This window comes from Thermobia domestica, chromosome 16 (genome assembly GCF_964235325.1).
Source record: "Thermobia domestica chromosome 16, izTheDome1.hap1.1, whole genome shotgun sequence".
In the NCBI taxonomy this organism is placed as follows: domain Eukaryota; kingdom Metazoa; phylum Arthropoda; class Insecta; order Zygentoma; family Lepismatidae; genus Thermobia; species Thermobia domestica.
In genome coordinates, this window is record NC_137469.1 from 135,094,230 (window position 1) to 135,112,588 (window position 18,359).

Genomic DNA, 18,359 nt, shown 5'->3' on the forward strand with positions numbered 1-18,359 from the left:
GTAAATAAAAAATGAGATCTTTCAGTTTTATGTTTCATGATTAAGCCCTGTAGGCCAAAGAGGACAGATGGTTAATGAAAGTGAATGGTTATGAAAGGAATTGACAGAATGAAAATGTGGGAGGAAACGGGAGAAGTCCGAGAAAACCCACGGATATAATGTTGTTATCCACCATAAACTCACATGGCCTGAGATCCAGCCAGGGACCTCTCGTAACAGTAATTGAAGTTCTATCCGTTTAGCCATGGGGCCCATATTCTTCAATTGTGATTAATACTGTCATATCACAAGCCGGGACCTGAATCAACTTATGCAGAATTTTTGCATTCTATACATGCATTCGTACCTATTTATCGCGTTTATTTGGCTAATATTAAAAATTTGAATTGACAAACCAACTGCCAATTCTAAATATGTATAATCATAATACTCGCATTATGCAACATATCCCTATTTTTAAGGTTTCTAAGTAATGTACCTAAACGTTTAACTTAGTGGAAGTCCATATCAGCAATAACGTTAAAGGTCTTGCTTTTACTTAAAACAATTGAAAAACTTTAACAGTTAACGAGTTCAGTAGGCACTTACGATTCACCTGAGCTCTGACGACTTTCGTTTTCTTATAAACACAAAATGTTTGAATAGCGAAATGTCTCATGTAGAAATTCTTTTGTGTTTAGGTTGGTGCGTCTACGGAAGAGGCTTCATCAGATGAATAAAGTTCTGAAATTTTTCACACTAAATGATTGGAACTTTGGAATAAATAATGTTGCGAATCTCTCAAAACAACTAGAAGCTTCAGATAAAGTGAATTTTGATTTTGATATTAGACAAGTAGATTGGAGTAACTACATGTCCGATTACATGGAAGGAATAAAAACCTTCATAATGAAGGAAAATTCAAAGACAGCGGATATAACAAAGGAACCATATACCGAGTAAGTATTTAGAAGTGCACAGTAACTCTCATACTCTTATTAACGTTTCAAAGCTTACTTCAATTAATCCACATCACTATTATCACAGTCATTATACAAGTATATTTTTGATACAGTAAATAATATAGGGTGGTTGCGCCAGTACTCAGGGCCGGCTCTGCTGTATGTTCAACATGTGCATTTGTGCAAGGCGGTAAGTTTAGGTATATGGCAGAACCTTGCATATAATATATATGAAATTGAAATATATAAAGAAAACTATTTAGAATAATTGAGATAGCTGCTTGTTGAGATTTAACCTCATGGTTATGTAAGTTAAATTAACTAATATGACTGTTATTTGCATATTACATAAACATTCATATATGATGTAATTTGGAGATATGAAATTCAGTATATAAATTTTGCAATAGAAGTGAGGGAACAATGTTTCAGCGTTTTTGAAAATTCCACTTGGAAAGCGGGGAAAGGAGGCAGTGTCTATAGTATCAAAATTTTGATTCTATATTCATTAAACAAGCATGTCTGCTACTTATATATGCCTAGTTTAAGCAAATTCGACGATCAACGCTTCGTGGCACACTACAATTATTCCTGGCTTGCTTGATCACAATCTCTTAATTAAAACAGCTCTGCGATTGCCACATGAAGTTGGATGAACACTGGGAAACGGGGAAATTTCTAAGCTCGCACCGGCAAATAAACCTGAGGCACGCGTGTTAGTCGTTGTACTAGCGGGAACTTGTAATAGCAACAACAACCAACATCAGCGAAACCCAGGGATTTATTTGTAGCCAGGGAAGCCTGGGAATTTCCCCCCTTCTAGGTTTTGGTTTCCCTGGGCCTCATGCAGAGTCGTTCTGAGGAGTGATTAGACTATACTAAAGAGTTCGACTAACATATGTTTCCTACAGTAGTCACACTTTTAGTATGACACTAATCATACGTCAAAAAGACTCTGTATAAGGCGGCCTGTCTCTAGGTTTAATTCTATCTTCCCAGCCTAGGAAGATATTTTCCACTTTTTTAGACTATACAATCTGTTTTAAAGTACAATAATTCAACTCCATATTTTAGTAACAATTCTTTACTTTAAGTATGTTTATTGTTGCGAGCTATAGTGATCTTGTTTATAGAATTGTTTCCCGAAGAAAAATCTTGCAGCTGATACCACTGATTATCATACTTCATCTGAGTAGCATAATAATAATAATAATAATAATAATAATAATAATAATAATAATAATAATAATAATAATAATAATAATAATAATAATAATAATAATAATAATAATATAAGTTATTAGTGAGCAGTCGCTGCAGTTGTGAATTGGTAGTTTCTTCGGTGACTAGCACCTTAAAAAGAACATAAGGAAATGGATATTAGACTATATTTTAATAAAGGAAAAGCTCCTGACGATTTAAAGGCAAGTAATTCCGGTACACAAAGTAAGGGGCTTTCGTGTTAATTGTGAATGAAATTCGTGTTAAAAAGACAACTGTGATATTTAGAACTGCTTATGTTATTGCACAAAATCGTCTGTCATTTACCGTGCATCTTATTAAATAGTAAGGAATAAATGGAATGAACCTCGAACAAGTTCTCTACTCTAATGTTACGTGTTCAAATATTATTGACTTTGTAGCTACAGAAATGAACGAAAAATGCCCCAATATCTTGAGAATTCCGATCAATCCTTCGCGCTAATGATGGACGAATCCTCCACTGTGCCTCATAAATCTGTTCTCATTGATTGTGTATATCCGTACTGTAGTTAATCAGGTGTGTAGCAATATATTTTTAGGTTTATTTGAGATATAGGTAACAATACGCAGAGAGGTTTGTGATTCCATAGTTAAAATATGTGAAAGTATGAATCTTTCCGAAATGATATTACGGGAAAGACTTATAGCAGTTTGTATTGATGGCGCAAATAACATGCAAGGCGAAATAAATGGTGGTGTTTCTTTACTCCATTGAGAATTAGACACCAATTTGTTCGTGTTTCACTGCATGAGTCATAAGCTGGAACTGGCTGTTCACAACGTTGTAAATACGATTTCAGATATGGTTAATTTTCAAAGCCTTGTAGAGCGATTGCACGATGTGTACTCAATGTCCCCGAAGAACAGGAGAGAAATTGAATTAATATCAATATAACTAAGTATTCACTTCTATAATATTACTGAAGTGTTTGATGTACGGTGGTTAGGCTCTTCATACCGTTCAGTAGAAGCATTGTGAAAGTCCTACCCTGCGCTAGTGGAACACTTTTGAGAAGCTTCTACAAATTTACAGAGAAGCTTTCAGCAGCGTGCAATATTTTCAGATCTGTACGTAAAAGTCACTAAGCGGAACTTTGTTTATGAAATGTCCATGATTCGAGATGCGCTGAAACCTCTACATATCCTTAGCTTGTTTCTACAAGAAAGGTCTGCATCCCTTGTACAGGTAATAAGCAAAATTGAAAAACTGTAAATGTTCTGGAAGCGTTGAAAGAAAAAGGGGCATGTCCATGGAATAATTAACGTCAGTTTGAAGAAACTGGTCAGTTTTGTGGAGTCTCACTGGCAAAATAGACAATTCTCTTGAAGTACCAGAAAATAAGTTTGTAAGGGTCTAGCAGATAACATACGCTCGAAACGTTGAGGCCGAAGTTTTGCTACAATCCAATTGGCAAGAATTGTCTGCAAGAAAGCTAAACGGCTACAAAGAAGTAATGCAAATTTCAAAAATAAAATAAAATAAAAAGAAACTAAAATTTAAAATTTTCCTCTGATGATTCAGCCAAAATTCTGCAGGAATTTCGAAAGCATAAGATGAAACCTAATATTGGCCCTAATCTACAAAATCTTAACATGGAAATCAGTGTTATTCCAGTTTCTTCTGCAGAGTGTGAGTGAGACTTTTCCAACTTCAACTTCCAGCATACTGATAATAGAAACCATTTATCTGTAAAAATTCTCCAATTTATTCTTTTCATAAACGTTAATGGACCAGATATTACTTCGTTCAATGCAGAAAAGTATGCCATCAGCTGGATAAGAAATAGACATCATGCTACTACCAAGAAACCAACTGGGAAAAAGACTGTATCCGATGTAAAAGAACCTCGTATTGCTACACTATTCTACGTATTGCTAAAGTGAGGTACGGCGTGAAAGTATTGTTAATTTCTAAAGACAGTGTTAGATAACATGCCGTAAATCATGCTTCAGCTTAACCCTGTCTTTATTCAATTCTGGATTAATTTTAATGCCAGTATATTTCGTTGGCCAAAAGTTTACTTTTAGCAGAACATTGATAAGTTCACACAACCCTGAATCTAATTTTAAGTACAAGGAGCAAAATGGTACGAAAACTTATGATAATGAGGAATGACATTTAGTAGCGTCTTTCCCCTTCTATTTAATAAAATTAGGCTCAAGTATATGTGCACCTATCACTGTTCTGCCCAAAGTAAACTCTTACCTTTTGTTGTATTTATTGTTCGGGCGGGGAATTTGGTCTTTAAGGACCAAATTAGAACAGACTAAAGAATTACTTGTCATAGCAAAACCGTTTTACGTAGGAGTGTGACACTTGTTATGACAAGATGTGCAGATTGCAATGCAACTATAGGGCTTTTACTGGATGCTCTACACTTGTCAGCAGTAGGACAAAAAGTAGGAAAGTATCTAACACATGCAATTTAATCTACCTAACCAAATCTTATTTAACGTACCTATCCGTATTTATCATAAAATTGTTTTTAAAAAAGTTTAAAAAATAATGAACTTGGGGGGTCTCCTATCAAACTAGAACCATAATTTCAAAGTAGATAGGTTTAAAAATAACGTTGTCCTAATCTCACTTTAAAGTTGTTCTGTTATGCGGAACACAATCTAGCATAAATATTCCCCCCTTCTACAAAATCCACAAATAAATCACTGGCGAAACCTAATTATTATTAGTACAATGGTGAAGAACTGGTATTATTCTCAGAAACGTAGAACATGGTCAGACAGATATACATAAAACACAATAATTAAAGCAATTGAATTAAAAGGTACGGGTAATCTTCAAGGGCGCCGATCCTAGGGGGCCGAGGGGGCCCAGGACCCCCAAAGCTCCTGTGTGCCCCTCATTGTATTTGTAAATTTACAATATTTCGCATAATTTGAATGAAATTTATCTTAAAATCCTCATATATGCTTTCTGCATCTGAATGCCCCCCCTCCAAATTTACAGAGAAATCGACGCCCTTGACAATCGTACTTAAGTCTCTTACTCAATTTCTCCAACTAAATCACGTTATGGTGTAGTTATTTCTGGAACATTTATGTGTAAAGTGTGAACGGAATTATAAGGAAATTTCGAGAAATTTTGCCTGAAGAAAACTCACTCCCGAAAAGTAAAATATTCCTTGTGGATATTTTTACAAAAAATATCCTATATCACTGAGACTAATGAGTTTTTCTCTTTTTTTTTAAATTTTAGGTCTTGGCCTGGAAGCATTTCTTCCAGTTCCTCGACCTTCAGCTTCCTCTTTTAACTCCCAATATTTTCTTCTACTTTTCAAATCATCTGTGTTCTTCTTTCTACTCGCTTTCCTTTCATTTTTCCTTCTATGGCGAAATGAAGAAGACAATTTCTTCGCAAGATGTGTCCAATCCAATTGGTCTTCCTATGAAGGATGCTGGCTAAAAGCGTCTTCTTCTCTCCTATTCGTTTTAAAACATCTTCGTTTATTACTTTCTCTGTTCAATTTATCTTATCCAACACCACATTTTGAAACACTCAAAATATTTCTTCTCTAACTTTCTTAATGTCCAAGTCTCTGAAACGTATAGTCCAATCCTTCATATAATAGCAGTTGACCAACTCCTTCTTAAGTCCAATATTAAGCTTGCTAATTAAGAGTGATCTTCTCTTGTTGAATACCTCGCTGACTACTGAAATTCTTGATCTTATCTTTTTGGTGAGTAAGCGTCTCTCGTCAATACACTTCCCAGATACCTCAAATGATCGACCTCTTCAAGTTCTCTTTGTTCTACTCTGACCCGTAAATACGAGTTTCCACGGAATATTCTGATGACTTTCAATCTCTCGACATTGATTTGAAACGTTAGAGGTTATTAATAAAATATTTATTTATGAAATACGAACAAAATTGCATTTTTCATTTTTGAGAAAATCGCCCGAAAAGAATCCATCTCCAAGAGTAAAATTTTCCTTCTGAACTTTTCTTTGAACTTTCTGTACAAAGGAATAACTTATGTATACCATAGTATATGTGATCTTAATGAAATATTGATGTATTAAATGCAAATAAAATCATTAAAGCCATTTTCAAGAAATGGCATTTTTCCATTTTTATCCCTCAGTAAACTACCCTTATTTTTGAGAGTAGGAAGAAAATTGAAATACCTCCTAAAGAATCTTATAAAAACCTCAATTTTAAAATAAGGTGCAGATATTCCGAACAAATGGCCTCTAGGTGAGTGAACATGTACACATTGTAGGTGGAAATACGTTGAACAGTATGGCTTCCAGGCGAGTGAACATATAAACATTGTAGGTGGAAATACGTTGAAAAGTATGGCTTCCAGGCGAGTGAACACGTACACATTGTAGGTGGAAATACGTTGAACAGTATGGCTTCCAGGCGAGTGAACATATAAACATTGTAGGTGGAAATACATTGAAAAGTATGGCTTCCAGGCGAGTGAACACGTACACATTGTAGGTGGAAATACGTTGAACAGTATTGCCTCTAGGCGATTGAACATGTACACATTGTAGGTGGAAATACGTTGAACAGTATGGCCTCTAGGAGATTGAACATGTACACATTGTAGTTGGAAATACGTTGAACAGTATGGCCTCTAGGCGAGTGAACACGTACACATTGTAGGTGGAAATACGTTGAACAGTATGGCTTCCAGGCGAGTCAACATATAAACATTGTAGGTGGAAATACGTTGAAAAGTATGGCTTCCAGGCGAGTGAACACGTACACATTGTAGGTGGAAATACGTTGAACAGTATGGCCTCTAGGAGATTGAACATGTACACATTGTAGGTGGAAATACATTTAAAAGTATGACTTCCAGTCGAGTGAACATGTACACTCCGCATAAAAAAATTACGACTGCTAACGCCGTGCAGTTAGGCCACCCAATATACACCTTCTTATTCCATAATTGTGTCAGGTAAAGAGTCAATCTTCCTCTATTCCTTTCTTCTCTTCCATACTCTAATTAGCTAACAACATGACCGCAATTCTTATTTCAAACTAGACATGTATTAGTTTCGATAAAATGAAATAACAAAACCTAGACGAAACAAGATTCATAGGGTGATGTATAGAGAAACTGAAACACAGACAATGAAAAATTGAAACCAATATATGTCTATTACACAGAGATTCAGAAATGAGGTAAAGAGAGACACAGAGCGAAATGACGGGAGAAGAAGGAAACGAAAAGGGAGAATAGATAAAAATGTGGAATTTAAACGTAGTAACAAAAGAACCTAACATTACAAAGTACCGTTTCCAGAAATCCAACAGTAATGTAGAAATAATGTTTGTTTTTACATTCTTTTTCAGAAATGTTCGAATATATAGAGGATGCTTTAAATATTCATCAAGTCACTTTCATAAAGGATACCATACTCAATTTGCAGTAGAACTGTAGATCTCCTTTACACAACTAGGATCATGTCAAAAGCTAACACATATGCTTTGTTTCCGCGTGGTTCGATTACAAATTCGGCAGTGTTCATTGGATGTACTTGTGCAAAATACATTCTAATAAACCAAGTAGGTGGCGCTGGCCATATCCTCTATTTCAGATTGGGTCCGCGGTGGCTCAGTGGTAGAGCGTTCACCTCTGGTGCTTGGGGTCCCGGATTCGATCCCAGCCCCCGCCAAGTGAACTTTGTGGTGGACAAACACCGTGTGCGTGGGTTTTCTCGGGGTTCTCCCGTTTCCTCCCACTTTCTTCATTCCACCATTTCATTAATTACTCATCATCACCGTCTCCTTTAGCCTAACTGGCATAATCGTGGGACGTAAAACTCAAAGATTTCATTTCATTTTCCATTTCAGATTACTAATGCAAAATGAACAAAAAAAAAACGAAAAGAAGAGAAAAGAAAAAGAAAGAAAGAAAGAGAAAATTGAATAAGTGTTATTTTATTGCCAAATTTCTATCAGATATACCTTACATTAAAAATCGAAACTGTATCGTAATGAAAGGTTACAAATGTTCGAAAGGAAAAGTTTGTTCCTCATGTTTCAAATTTCAACGTGAATAAAACACATTGCTCCATTTTAACTTTGGAACACGCACACGCACATGAAGTGTGTGAGAGAGAGAGAGGGAGAGAGGAGGGGAGAAGTGAAAGATGCAAAGACAGGATAGGGAAACGTTTAAAAAGAAAGGGGGGATGAATATAAATATGAAACATACGTATCATTGCCGTGTACGATGTAGAATGCACACACTATTTATTGGAATTATCGCCAGCGATGCCTTTTAACTTCTCCAATAGAAGATGAATCTTTGTTTACAACCATTATTTTATGCGAAAAAAGCATACTACCTGATAGGGAATCGAACCAAGATTTTCCATTTGGAAGCCTAGCACTTTACCACTACACCACGGATTGCTTTACCTAAACTGTGTTTTACAAATTATGTAAGGTTTCTTTCTGATAACACGAAGAGTGTATACTGCAGATCAACGATGTGTCCTGGTAATGTCCTGGTAATTCCCTTTCCCTTTCCCAACCAACATTCGGAAATCGTCTTTATTATGATACAGGTGTTTGTTTCTACATTCTTACGTACTGCTAGTCGAGTATGATAATTCGATTCTTAGCAATCACTTTGTAAATAAAATCAGCTTTGGCGTAAACAGGATTTGAACCTATGTTAGATAGCTGCATTATTCATAAGTTTATTACTTTACCCCTACACTAACATACCACCTGCAAGTCTAACCCAGACATTACTTACCCTACTTACAAGCCCGATATTACTTACAAGGCAGCCCTGATCTTTGGAACGAATCTAGTTCTTCTTGTAAGGTTTCGACGGGCTAGAGAGAAATTAGTGGTTACTTATACAGGAAATAACATACAATCCAGGAAATATCACAGAAATAAAAACATATTATGCAGTAATTTCAGCATGCAAGTTCAAAAGTACGTGAATAATAATAATAATAATAATAATAATAATAATAATAATAATAATAATAATAACGTATGTTATAAAATTGAAGGTATCTATGTTTGTGGCTTCTAATCTCTTGAACCACCCGACCGATCTCGATCAAATTTTCAACATTAATAAGATTCGGGCCTGGGAAGCCTTTTTATCATTTCATTTTAAGACAGAACTTAGGGAAAGTATGGGAGATATATGAAAGTCAATAAAACGTTATAACTCTTGAAGCACCAGACCTATCTCTATCAAACTTTCAACATAGATAAGGTTCGGATCTGGAACGACTTTTATCATTTCAGTTTGACAGTGAAACTTAGGGCCCGGATATATATATATATATATATATACGTAAAATATGAAAATGAAAGTGACTGTCTGTGACTTCATCACTCTTGAACCATCCGAGAGATCTCGATCAAATTTTCAACATAGATGAGGTGCAGGCCTAAAATGGTATTTACTTTGACGATATAACTTAGTTGTGAGGGGAGGAAAGAGTTAAGAAGAATGAATAAAACTTGATAACTCTTGAACCAAACAATCAATCTCGATCAAATTTTTAACATAGACGAGGTTCGGGCCTGAGATGATTTTTATCATTTCACTTTCACGGGAGAACTTGGGTACGGGAAGGGTATATATATATATATATATATATATATATATATATATATATATATATATATATATATATATATAATAACTTAATGACTCTTGAACCACCAAACCAATCTCGATCAAATTTTCAACCTAGATGAAGTTCGAACCTGATATAGTTTCTGTCATATCACTTTGATGGTGTAACTTAAGGGAGGAGGAACGACATTTATAAAAAAACAAAAAATGACCGGTATTAGTGTCGAATCTATACTTTTTGGAGTCGCTGAGATTAACAGTGACAGATCTGTTGCTGTTTAAATTCAAATTCAGACCCGAAACTTGGAGGAGGGAGAGATATAAAAATGATAGAAATAACAAATTTCACTGTCGAATTCATAGTTTTTCTGCTCGCTGAGATGAACAATGACACTGCAGATGATGTGCCCCACAACATAGAGTTGGAGGGGATATATAAAATTCGTGGAAAATGATCGATATCAAAGAGCACTTTAGTAATAGTAAAAAGTGACTGAGTAACGGAACTTATTACTATTTTTTCAATTTAACAGTAATTGATAATAATAATAATAATAATAATAATAATAATTAACCAGTATACTGTGAATGTGAGCATTATTATTATTATTATTATTATTATTTACGTAATTTTGAACGTGCACGGAGAAATTAGTGCAAAATATTTTATTTCTGTAATTTTTCCTGGATTGTATGTTTTTCTTTTATTAGTGGGCAGTAATTTCTCTCTAGCAGGTCGAATAAATACATTTTGTTGAGCACTTTGGTGCAAATAACATTAGAGGAAGAAGTCGGTTCGTTCCAAAAATCAGGGCTAAAGTAAGTTATATTTTGGTTGTAATTTATGGTGTCATGATAGTGTAGGGGTAACGTAATAGACTTATGAACAATACAGCTATCTAACATAGGTTCAAATCCTGTTCACCCCAAAGTTGATTTTATTTACAAAGCGATTGCGAAGAATCGAATTATCATACTCGACTAGCAATACGTAAGAATGTAGAAGCAAACATCTGTATCATGATAAAGACGATTTCCGAATGTTGGTTGGGAAAGGGAAAGGGAATTACCAGGACATTCCAAACACATCGTTGATCTGCAGTATACACTTTTCGTGTTATCATTCTCAGAAAGAAACCTTATATAATTTGTAAAACACAGTTTAGGTAAAGCAATCCGTGGTGTAGTGGTAAAGTGCTAGACTTCCAAATGGAAAATCTTGGTTCGATTTCCCATCAGGTAGTATGCTTTTTTCGCATAAAATAATGGTTGTAAACAAAGATTCATCTTCTATTGGAGAAGTTAAAAGGCATCGCTGGCGATAATTCCAATAAATAGTGTGTGCATTCTACATCGTACACGACAATGATACGTATGTTTCATATTTATATTCATCCCCCCTTTCTTTTTAAACGTTTCCCTATCCTGTGTTTGCATCTTTCACTTCTCCCCTCCTCTCTCCTCCTCTCTCTCACACACACTTCATGTGCGTGTGCGTGTTCCAAAGTTAAAACGGAGCAAGAGCCCGATATACCTAGTCTGGAAAATCTAATTAACAGGGTACTTCGGCGTCGTCGTGTTTTTCGTGGTCTGGGAATAACATCTCCAGTAATGGTCATCTTTGACAGAAATACTGTTTAAAAGCAAGGGAATAAGTAAGATCTCTTTTTCATCCTCTGGGTTACCGAGTCTCAGTCAAATTACCGGGTCACTACGAGTTTGAATCCTTGACCCAGTAGTGGTCTATAACCTAACCAACATCATCCGATTGACACGATGATCCGTTTGATCTCTAGCCTGTTCATTCTATCTGTGCAATATGTTATATCCGCAAGAGAGGAAATCGATGCTGGATGTTCAGAACAGATAAATCTTCGAAAAAGACTAGAAAATAGTAACCTCTTTGTTATTTGAAAACAAAATTTTATTTATACTAGTTTGGCACAAAATTTGTTCTCATCCTATAGTTCAATGTATTTTATTCCCGTTGAAATTTGAAACATGAGGAACATAAACTTTTCGTTTTGAACATTTGTAATTTATCATTACGATATAGTTTGGACTTTTAATGTAGGGTATATCTGATAGAAATTTAGCAATAAAATAACACAAATTCAATTTCCTATTTCTTTCTCTCTTTCTTTCTTTTTCTTTTTTTCTTTTCGTTTTTTTTTTGTTCATTTTGCATTAGTAATCTTAAATGGAGGATATAACCAACGCTACCTACTGGGTTTATTCGAATGTATTTTGCACAAGTACATCCAATGAACACTGCCGAATTTGTAATCGAACCACGCGGAAACAAAGCATATGTGTTAGCTTTTGACATGATCCTAGTTGTGTCTAGGAGATCTACAGTTCTACTGCAAATTGTGTATGGTATCCTTTATGAAAGTGACTTGATGAATATTTAAAGCATCCTCTATATATTCGAACATTTCTGAAAAAGAATGTAAAAACAAACGTTATTTCTACATTACTGTTGGATTTCTGGAAACGGTACTTTGTAATGTTAGGTTCTTTTGTTACTACGTTTAAATTCCACATTTTTATCTATTCTCCCTTTTCGTTTCCTTCTTCTCCCGTCATTTCGCTCTGTGTCTCTCTCTCTACCTCATTTCTGAATCTCTGTGTAATAGACATATATTGGTTTCAATTTTTCATTGTCTGTGTTTCAGTTTATCCCTACATAAACTTATGAATCTTGTTTCTTCTCGGTTTTGTTATTTCATTTTATCGGAACTAATACATGTGTAGTTTGAAATTAGAATTGCGGTCATGTTGTTAGCTAATTTTAGTATAGGAGAGAAGAAAGGAGGAGAGAGAGGTGGTCTCTTTACCTGAGACGATTATGGGATAAGAAGATATATATTGGGTGGCCTAACTGCACGGCGTTAGCAGTCGCAATTTTTTTGATGCGGAGTGTAGAAGAATAGCAGAAGATGCGTTGGAAATGTAATGCACCACCCACGTTCTTTAGCTATGTCTGCTGGTTTGAGTAGAAATGAGAAAGTTAATAAATAAATATTTTCGAGGCAATAGGTGATTTATTTAAAGAAATAAGTTTGTGCTTATTAAGCAACCTTCCCCAGATGTTTCAATTGCACCTTAACGCTAAACGTTTCCACAATGAAATATATTTAAACTTTCTCAACATATACTGAAGTGTCTGAATATTGCATTTCTTAAAAATGTATATTCCACACTTTACATTCTCTATTATTTTCCATTCTAATAATTTTCAAAATCAGAAGTGTGCAAGAGCAAGTCATGAAACAGTTTTTCAGTAAATTCATAATGAGGAAGAACATCACTCATTATGTTTATGAATAAAACTCATGAACTTTGTATTTTAAACACGTGCAAAGTATTCTTCCACATGTTAGTCAACATATTCATGAACATGTTGAAGTTTACTTTAATCTGGACTTAGCCTTACTTATGAAAATACTTCACAAAGTGTTTGATTTTTGCAGGTGCACAAGATTATAGCCTGCACGTCGTACAAAAGTCACGGCCAAATCAGAGAAGATGATCTCAACAATGAATCATGGGACAAGATAACTAATCAATCAATTGAAGTTGAAGATAAAATAATGTCGCGGAGGAACAACAGTATCAGAAAATTACTCAAAAGATGTAATTGGAAGATGGCGTCAATCAAGAAGAACAAATTTGGAGGAAGTTTTCTACCCAAATGGCTTAATTTTTTGTATAAATAAGTTATGAATTTTATGAAATAAATTCTATGATAATTGATAATGACTGTTTGAACCCATTTTCTACCTCCAGAAATTTAAGAAAATTACAAAAATAGCTAAAATGACAATTACTCCAATAACATTAAAAATACTTAAAAAATGCAAAAATTATGGAAACTTACACTATACTGAAACAATACAATAAATAAATGCTATCCGCCGCTTATCTTATACAACAATACACCAATTATCAATGTAAATACATAGTCTAACACTAACATTAATAATGACAAACAAAATTAAATATTTATTTATGGATTATTAAATAAAAAGAGCTTTATTCAGTAAAACTAATAAAGCCTCTCTCCTTTAAAACTTATAGCGAAAATCTGATGGATTTCACTTCATAACACGATGTTACGGCACAATTTGCTCGGAGTGGTCAAATACTATATGTAGGTCGATCAGAGGTGCACCCATAACATATTTACTTATATTATTCGAAAAGTTTTACTAAAATATGACTAAGATATTGAAGTAGATTGATGAACTGTAGATATAAAAAATGGTAATTTTACGGTTAAAATTAGTAAATAAACATAGGAGAGGGATACTTAAGATATTGATTGCACTGGCCCTCTACATTTCTCTAATGTAAGAGGTAAATCTCCGGCTCACCTACTTCATCCTATCACCTAAGCTAACCCTGTGCCTTCGGTCCCGTAACTCTGTGTCTCACTCGGTTGTCTTCCTCCGTCTCAAGATCTCACATTTCCTGCTGGATCACAAAACAAATCTTGTGGAAGCAGGTAAAAGTTACTCATGGGGTTAGGAATTTCATTATGTGTATTTAAATATTATTCTGGATCCCTAATACTTCATCTGTATCCCTGTGTTGATGGTCATCGTATGAATGAATAGTTGTAAGTGAAATGTTACTACTACGGAAGAAAACTCTTTTCTAAAGAAGAAAATAATTTCCCAGCTATTATCATTGTGGACCAATGATAATAGCTGGAAATTATTTTCTTCTATATATGGAAAATTATTCGGTATATATATATATCCTTTAGCTTTAATAATTTACGTGCAATCAGTGGTGTAAATGAGGAAAGGAATACGTGTAAATTAAGGACGTGACGTCCATTTATGCGCTGTTACTGGCGTTAACGTTAATAATAATACGAAGATAATTCCAAAAGTAATGCCTCCAAGGCACTGGGGACGCAGGGAAACTGTTCGTGAGGCTTTTGTCTACACTATTGGTTTGTTGTATTCCCTACTCCCAAATAAGTATGTGAGCCAGTAGCGGCCGGTGGATTGCGGTTTCGGGTGTTGCAGTACGAACGATCGGAGACAGAAGTGTGTCGATGCTGTGCCATCAGTTGTAGCTCAGAATACTTATTAAATGAACGCAACGAATTGGGGATGAAACTGATGCACAACACGGTACTTAACTGTAAAATTATGGTGAAATTTAATGAAATTCAAATATTTTAGTTTTGAAATAAATGACTAGTTGTGGGAAAGGTAAAAGAAAGAGAAAGGCTTTAACTAAGGAAAAGGAATTAGCACTAGCTTGATAGATAGCTGGTGTCGTCCTGGTCATCTGGAACGATGAATGTCTTTCTCTGGAGGAACCTGGATAAACTGGAGACAGTCAACATCTGGATCTTTATCCTGTTGATCTGCAAAGGGCGTCGAGTTCTCTGTTGACAATGCGTCTTTACTATGATATTCTCCTACACCTTCATTCCACTAGCTTCAACTTGAGCTTGATGCACCTGCGGTGATATACCAAGAGAATGGTATTCTTGAGTTATGGAGCTGGTTGTTCTCCAATAGTGCGATCCGCTTCTCTCGTCGATCCTGCACCTATCCTAACCGTGTGTCGAATACCCCTGTCGATGTCCTCCGTGGTTTTGTCTGGCTGTGAAATGATGACTTTGGAGTTCAATGAATGGGGAAGTACCAGGCTGTGCGTAAAGGTATGCGGAAAGGCAATAAGGAAAATAATCGTGTTTATTAACAAATATGTGATTACAGAGGCTGTCTGGAAATGTACAATCTTAATGAAAGTTTTGTTCCGATGGATTTTAAAGAGTTCATAGTTCTGTAGAACATAGTCGCAATTTAATAAAATAATTGAATTTGGCGAAGTAAGTTAAGAGTTTACACAATTATCACATGGTCACTTCACAGCCAGCTTCAGATGAGATAGAAACTGGACTCATCTGATTTTAAAAATAAAAAGTTTGTCCTCGATTCTTGAGCCAAGGACGGATTAAGGCTTTTGGGGTCCTCTGGCCGACTATTTCAAGGGGGCCCTACGTTACAAATAATTCCAGCGCATAAATTTTCTTTGCTGCCTTCCACAGCTTCCCAATTTGCTTTCCCTGTGATCATGGTTTTCACACAGAAGATGCGTGTTTGTTGCATAGTCTTTAAACGCGTAATGTCTGTAAATGTGGGAAGTACATATACAGATAACACTGTAATAGGAAATATGGATAATAGGTAGAGGTACACTCATGTCCAAAATTATTGTCGCATATCTATAACTGTCTTTTTCTAAGAATATAATTTGATAATGATTTTGTAGGATACTTTTAAAACTGATACTATGTGTATAATCGAGAAATGTATATTTGTGGTAAACTTCATAGGAAAAGAATTATAAATACGAAAATTAGAATGAGTAAAACAAAATGTTGCTAAATGGACAAGAAAGTTTTATTCTCGTTATATTGTTCTTATTTACTGCTCGTTTGACATGAAATTTATCACATAGATGTCTTTGCCGATTATACACATACCAACATTATAAGAAATAGCGGGAGAATTCGTTATCAAAATATATTCCTACAACCAGTGTTCGAAGTGGGAAAAAAAAGCAGAGGTGGTATGTTTTATTACGATTTTCACTCGACATAACGGCTATTTACATGTTGAAGTACAGTGAGGGTATGTAGCCCAAAGGATTGCATTTCTATTCACATTATGAGTCAAAACCATTAGAGAGCTTCTCTGTAATTACAGGGAGGGAAGGACATGGCAAGACTTCGAACCCCCGCCAACAACTTTCTGAAAAAATCCCCTTATGTTGGATCATAGAGAATTACACACGAAAATGCTCAAAACCTCAGTTTTTATATTAAAAATTTCCTGCGAGAAAACTCTCGGAACCGTCACTCGACTGAGGAGTATTCCACACCTGGGGGATCTGTCCATGCTCAAAACGCGACATTTATATGCATTAAGACAAGAAGACACACACATTCATAAGAAAGAAATAATTCAATATGGCACTTCAAAATATACAGCAGATGAACTTTTTTGAAGACAACTCATTTTAAAAACAAAAGGTAGGAGAAAGATAACAAAAATGTCGTCTTTTTACGTGCAAAGCTATTCGTCAATTACTGTGTATAAAATGAATTTATTAAAGGTATTTAGCATCTGCTCTCGAGTGACGATATGTCTTGATCACTGATAAACAAGAGACGGTATGTCTTCATCAGTGAAAAACGACAGGCGGTATGGCATACCACAGCATACCGTCTCACTTCGACCACTGCCTACAACAACATATTTATAGACATGCGACAATAATTTTGGATATGAGTGTACATGTAAAATACTCCATTACTACACGAAATAATATGATCTTAATGCCATTATTGATTGAAGATAAGAATGCTGATGCTGTATTAGATTCTGCTTCGCAGATATCAATAGAGGATTTAGTTTCACGTAAGGCTAAAATATTGAATATCGACACACGAATAGAAGGAATTACTCAGAATTCTCTTTTGACAAACAAAATAGCAATTGTACGTTTCAAAATTAATGGGAGAAGATTTCATCATGCTTTTCGCGTGTTAAGTAATCTTTCCCAAGACATGTTGTTAGGGAATGACTTTTTAGTATCTCAGAGAGCCCAAATTGATTTATATAGGAACGTTTTATTGTTAAGGAGATTTGGAAAACCTCCTAGATTTGCTCTAATTAATCACAGAGATATTTCAAAGGAATTGTCACCACAAGTTAATAATTTGGTTTGTAATAGAGGCCCAAAATAACTCACTCCCTCACAAATAAGTATCGTGAAGACGCTGGTGGAAGAAGACTTAAATCTAGCGATACCGCGAGCGAAGCGGGCCTGAAACTCATAATATAATAAGTTGATTGCTATATTTTAGCATTAAAGTGAGAAATTTTTGGTGGCTCCGTCCTCAATCCGCTCCTGATTAGAGCACACACAATTCAATTAAATCTAACAACTAAAAACTACACAGCTGTTTATAGCTGACACAGAAGAAGAATACCACTTATACACCCCCCCCACACACACACACGTGCAGAATAGGAAAACTACATTCCAAATCATTCGTCTTGGTTGTAAGCATAGCATGATAAACACAGACATTTCCACAAGAGGAAAAACAATGCTTATCAACGGCATACATTCTGGAAAGCAAACTTTGAAACCTGCCAGATGTAGGATCAGCATGCCACAGAAGCCAAAAGTAAAACAGCGTCAAAACAAACAAAATTTGCCAGTTCTGCACCCAGAAATGTTTGCTAGAAGGAGTTCAAAGTATTTGATAGGGTCCAATACGTCTATGTAATATTGAACTTATCTTATTCTGCACCCGAAAAGACGATAAGAAATTGTTAAGAGGACTGAATACCGCCGCCATTTTTAAAATGTTCCCCATTGATTTATATGGAAAACTATTCCACTTATTGAGCCGAAACAAGATGAAATTTCAAGATTATGATTGTACTGATTTCTTCTGTGTAATTATTAGGTTGTCTGTATCTTAGTGAAAATGAATTTATTTGGTACGCAAATTTAATA

The 18,359-nt window shown here is 35.1% G+C and overlaps 1 protein-coding gene across 1 annotated transcript in view; it reads left to right on the forward strand.

Annotated features, from left to right (window-relative positions):
- LOC145672623 (fatty acyl-CoA reductase 1-like) overlaps nucleotides 1–13,454 on the forward strand; it is a 202,143-nt gene extending 188,689 nt beyond the window's left edge. The window contains exons 8-9 of the mRNA XM_081741783.1: nucleotides 681–938; nucleotides 13,271–13,454. Coding sequence (XP_081597909.1) covers nucleotides 681–938; nucleotides 13,271–13,286 — 274 coding nt within the window. The 3' untranslated portion in view covers nucleotides 13,287–13,454. The remainder of the gene's footprint in view (nucleotides 1–680; nucleotides 939–13,270) is intronic.
- The last annotated feature ends 4,905 nt before the right edge of the window (nucleotides 13,455–18,359 follow it).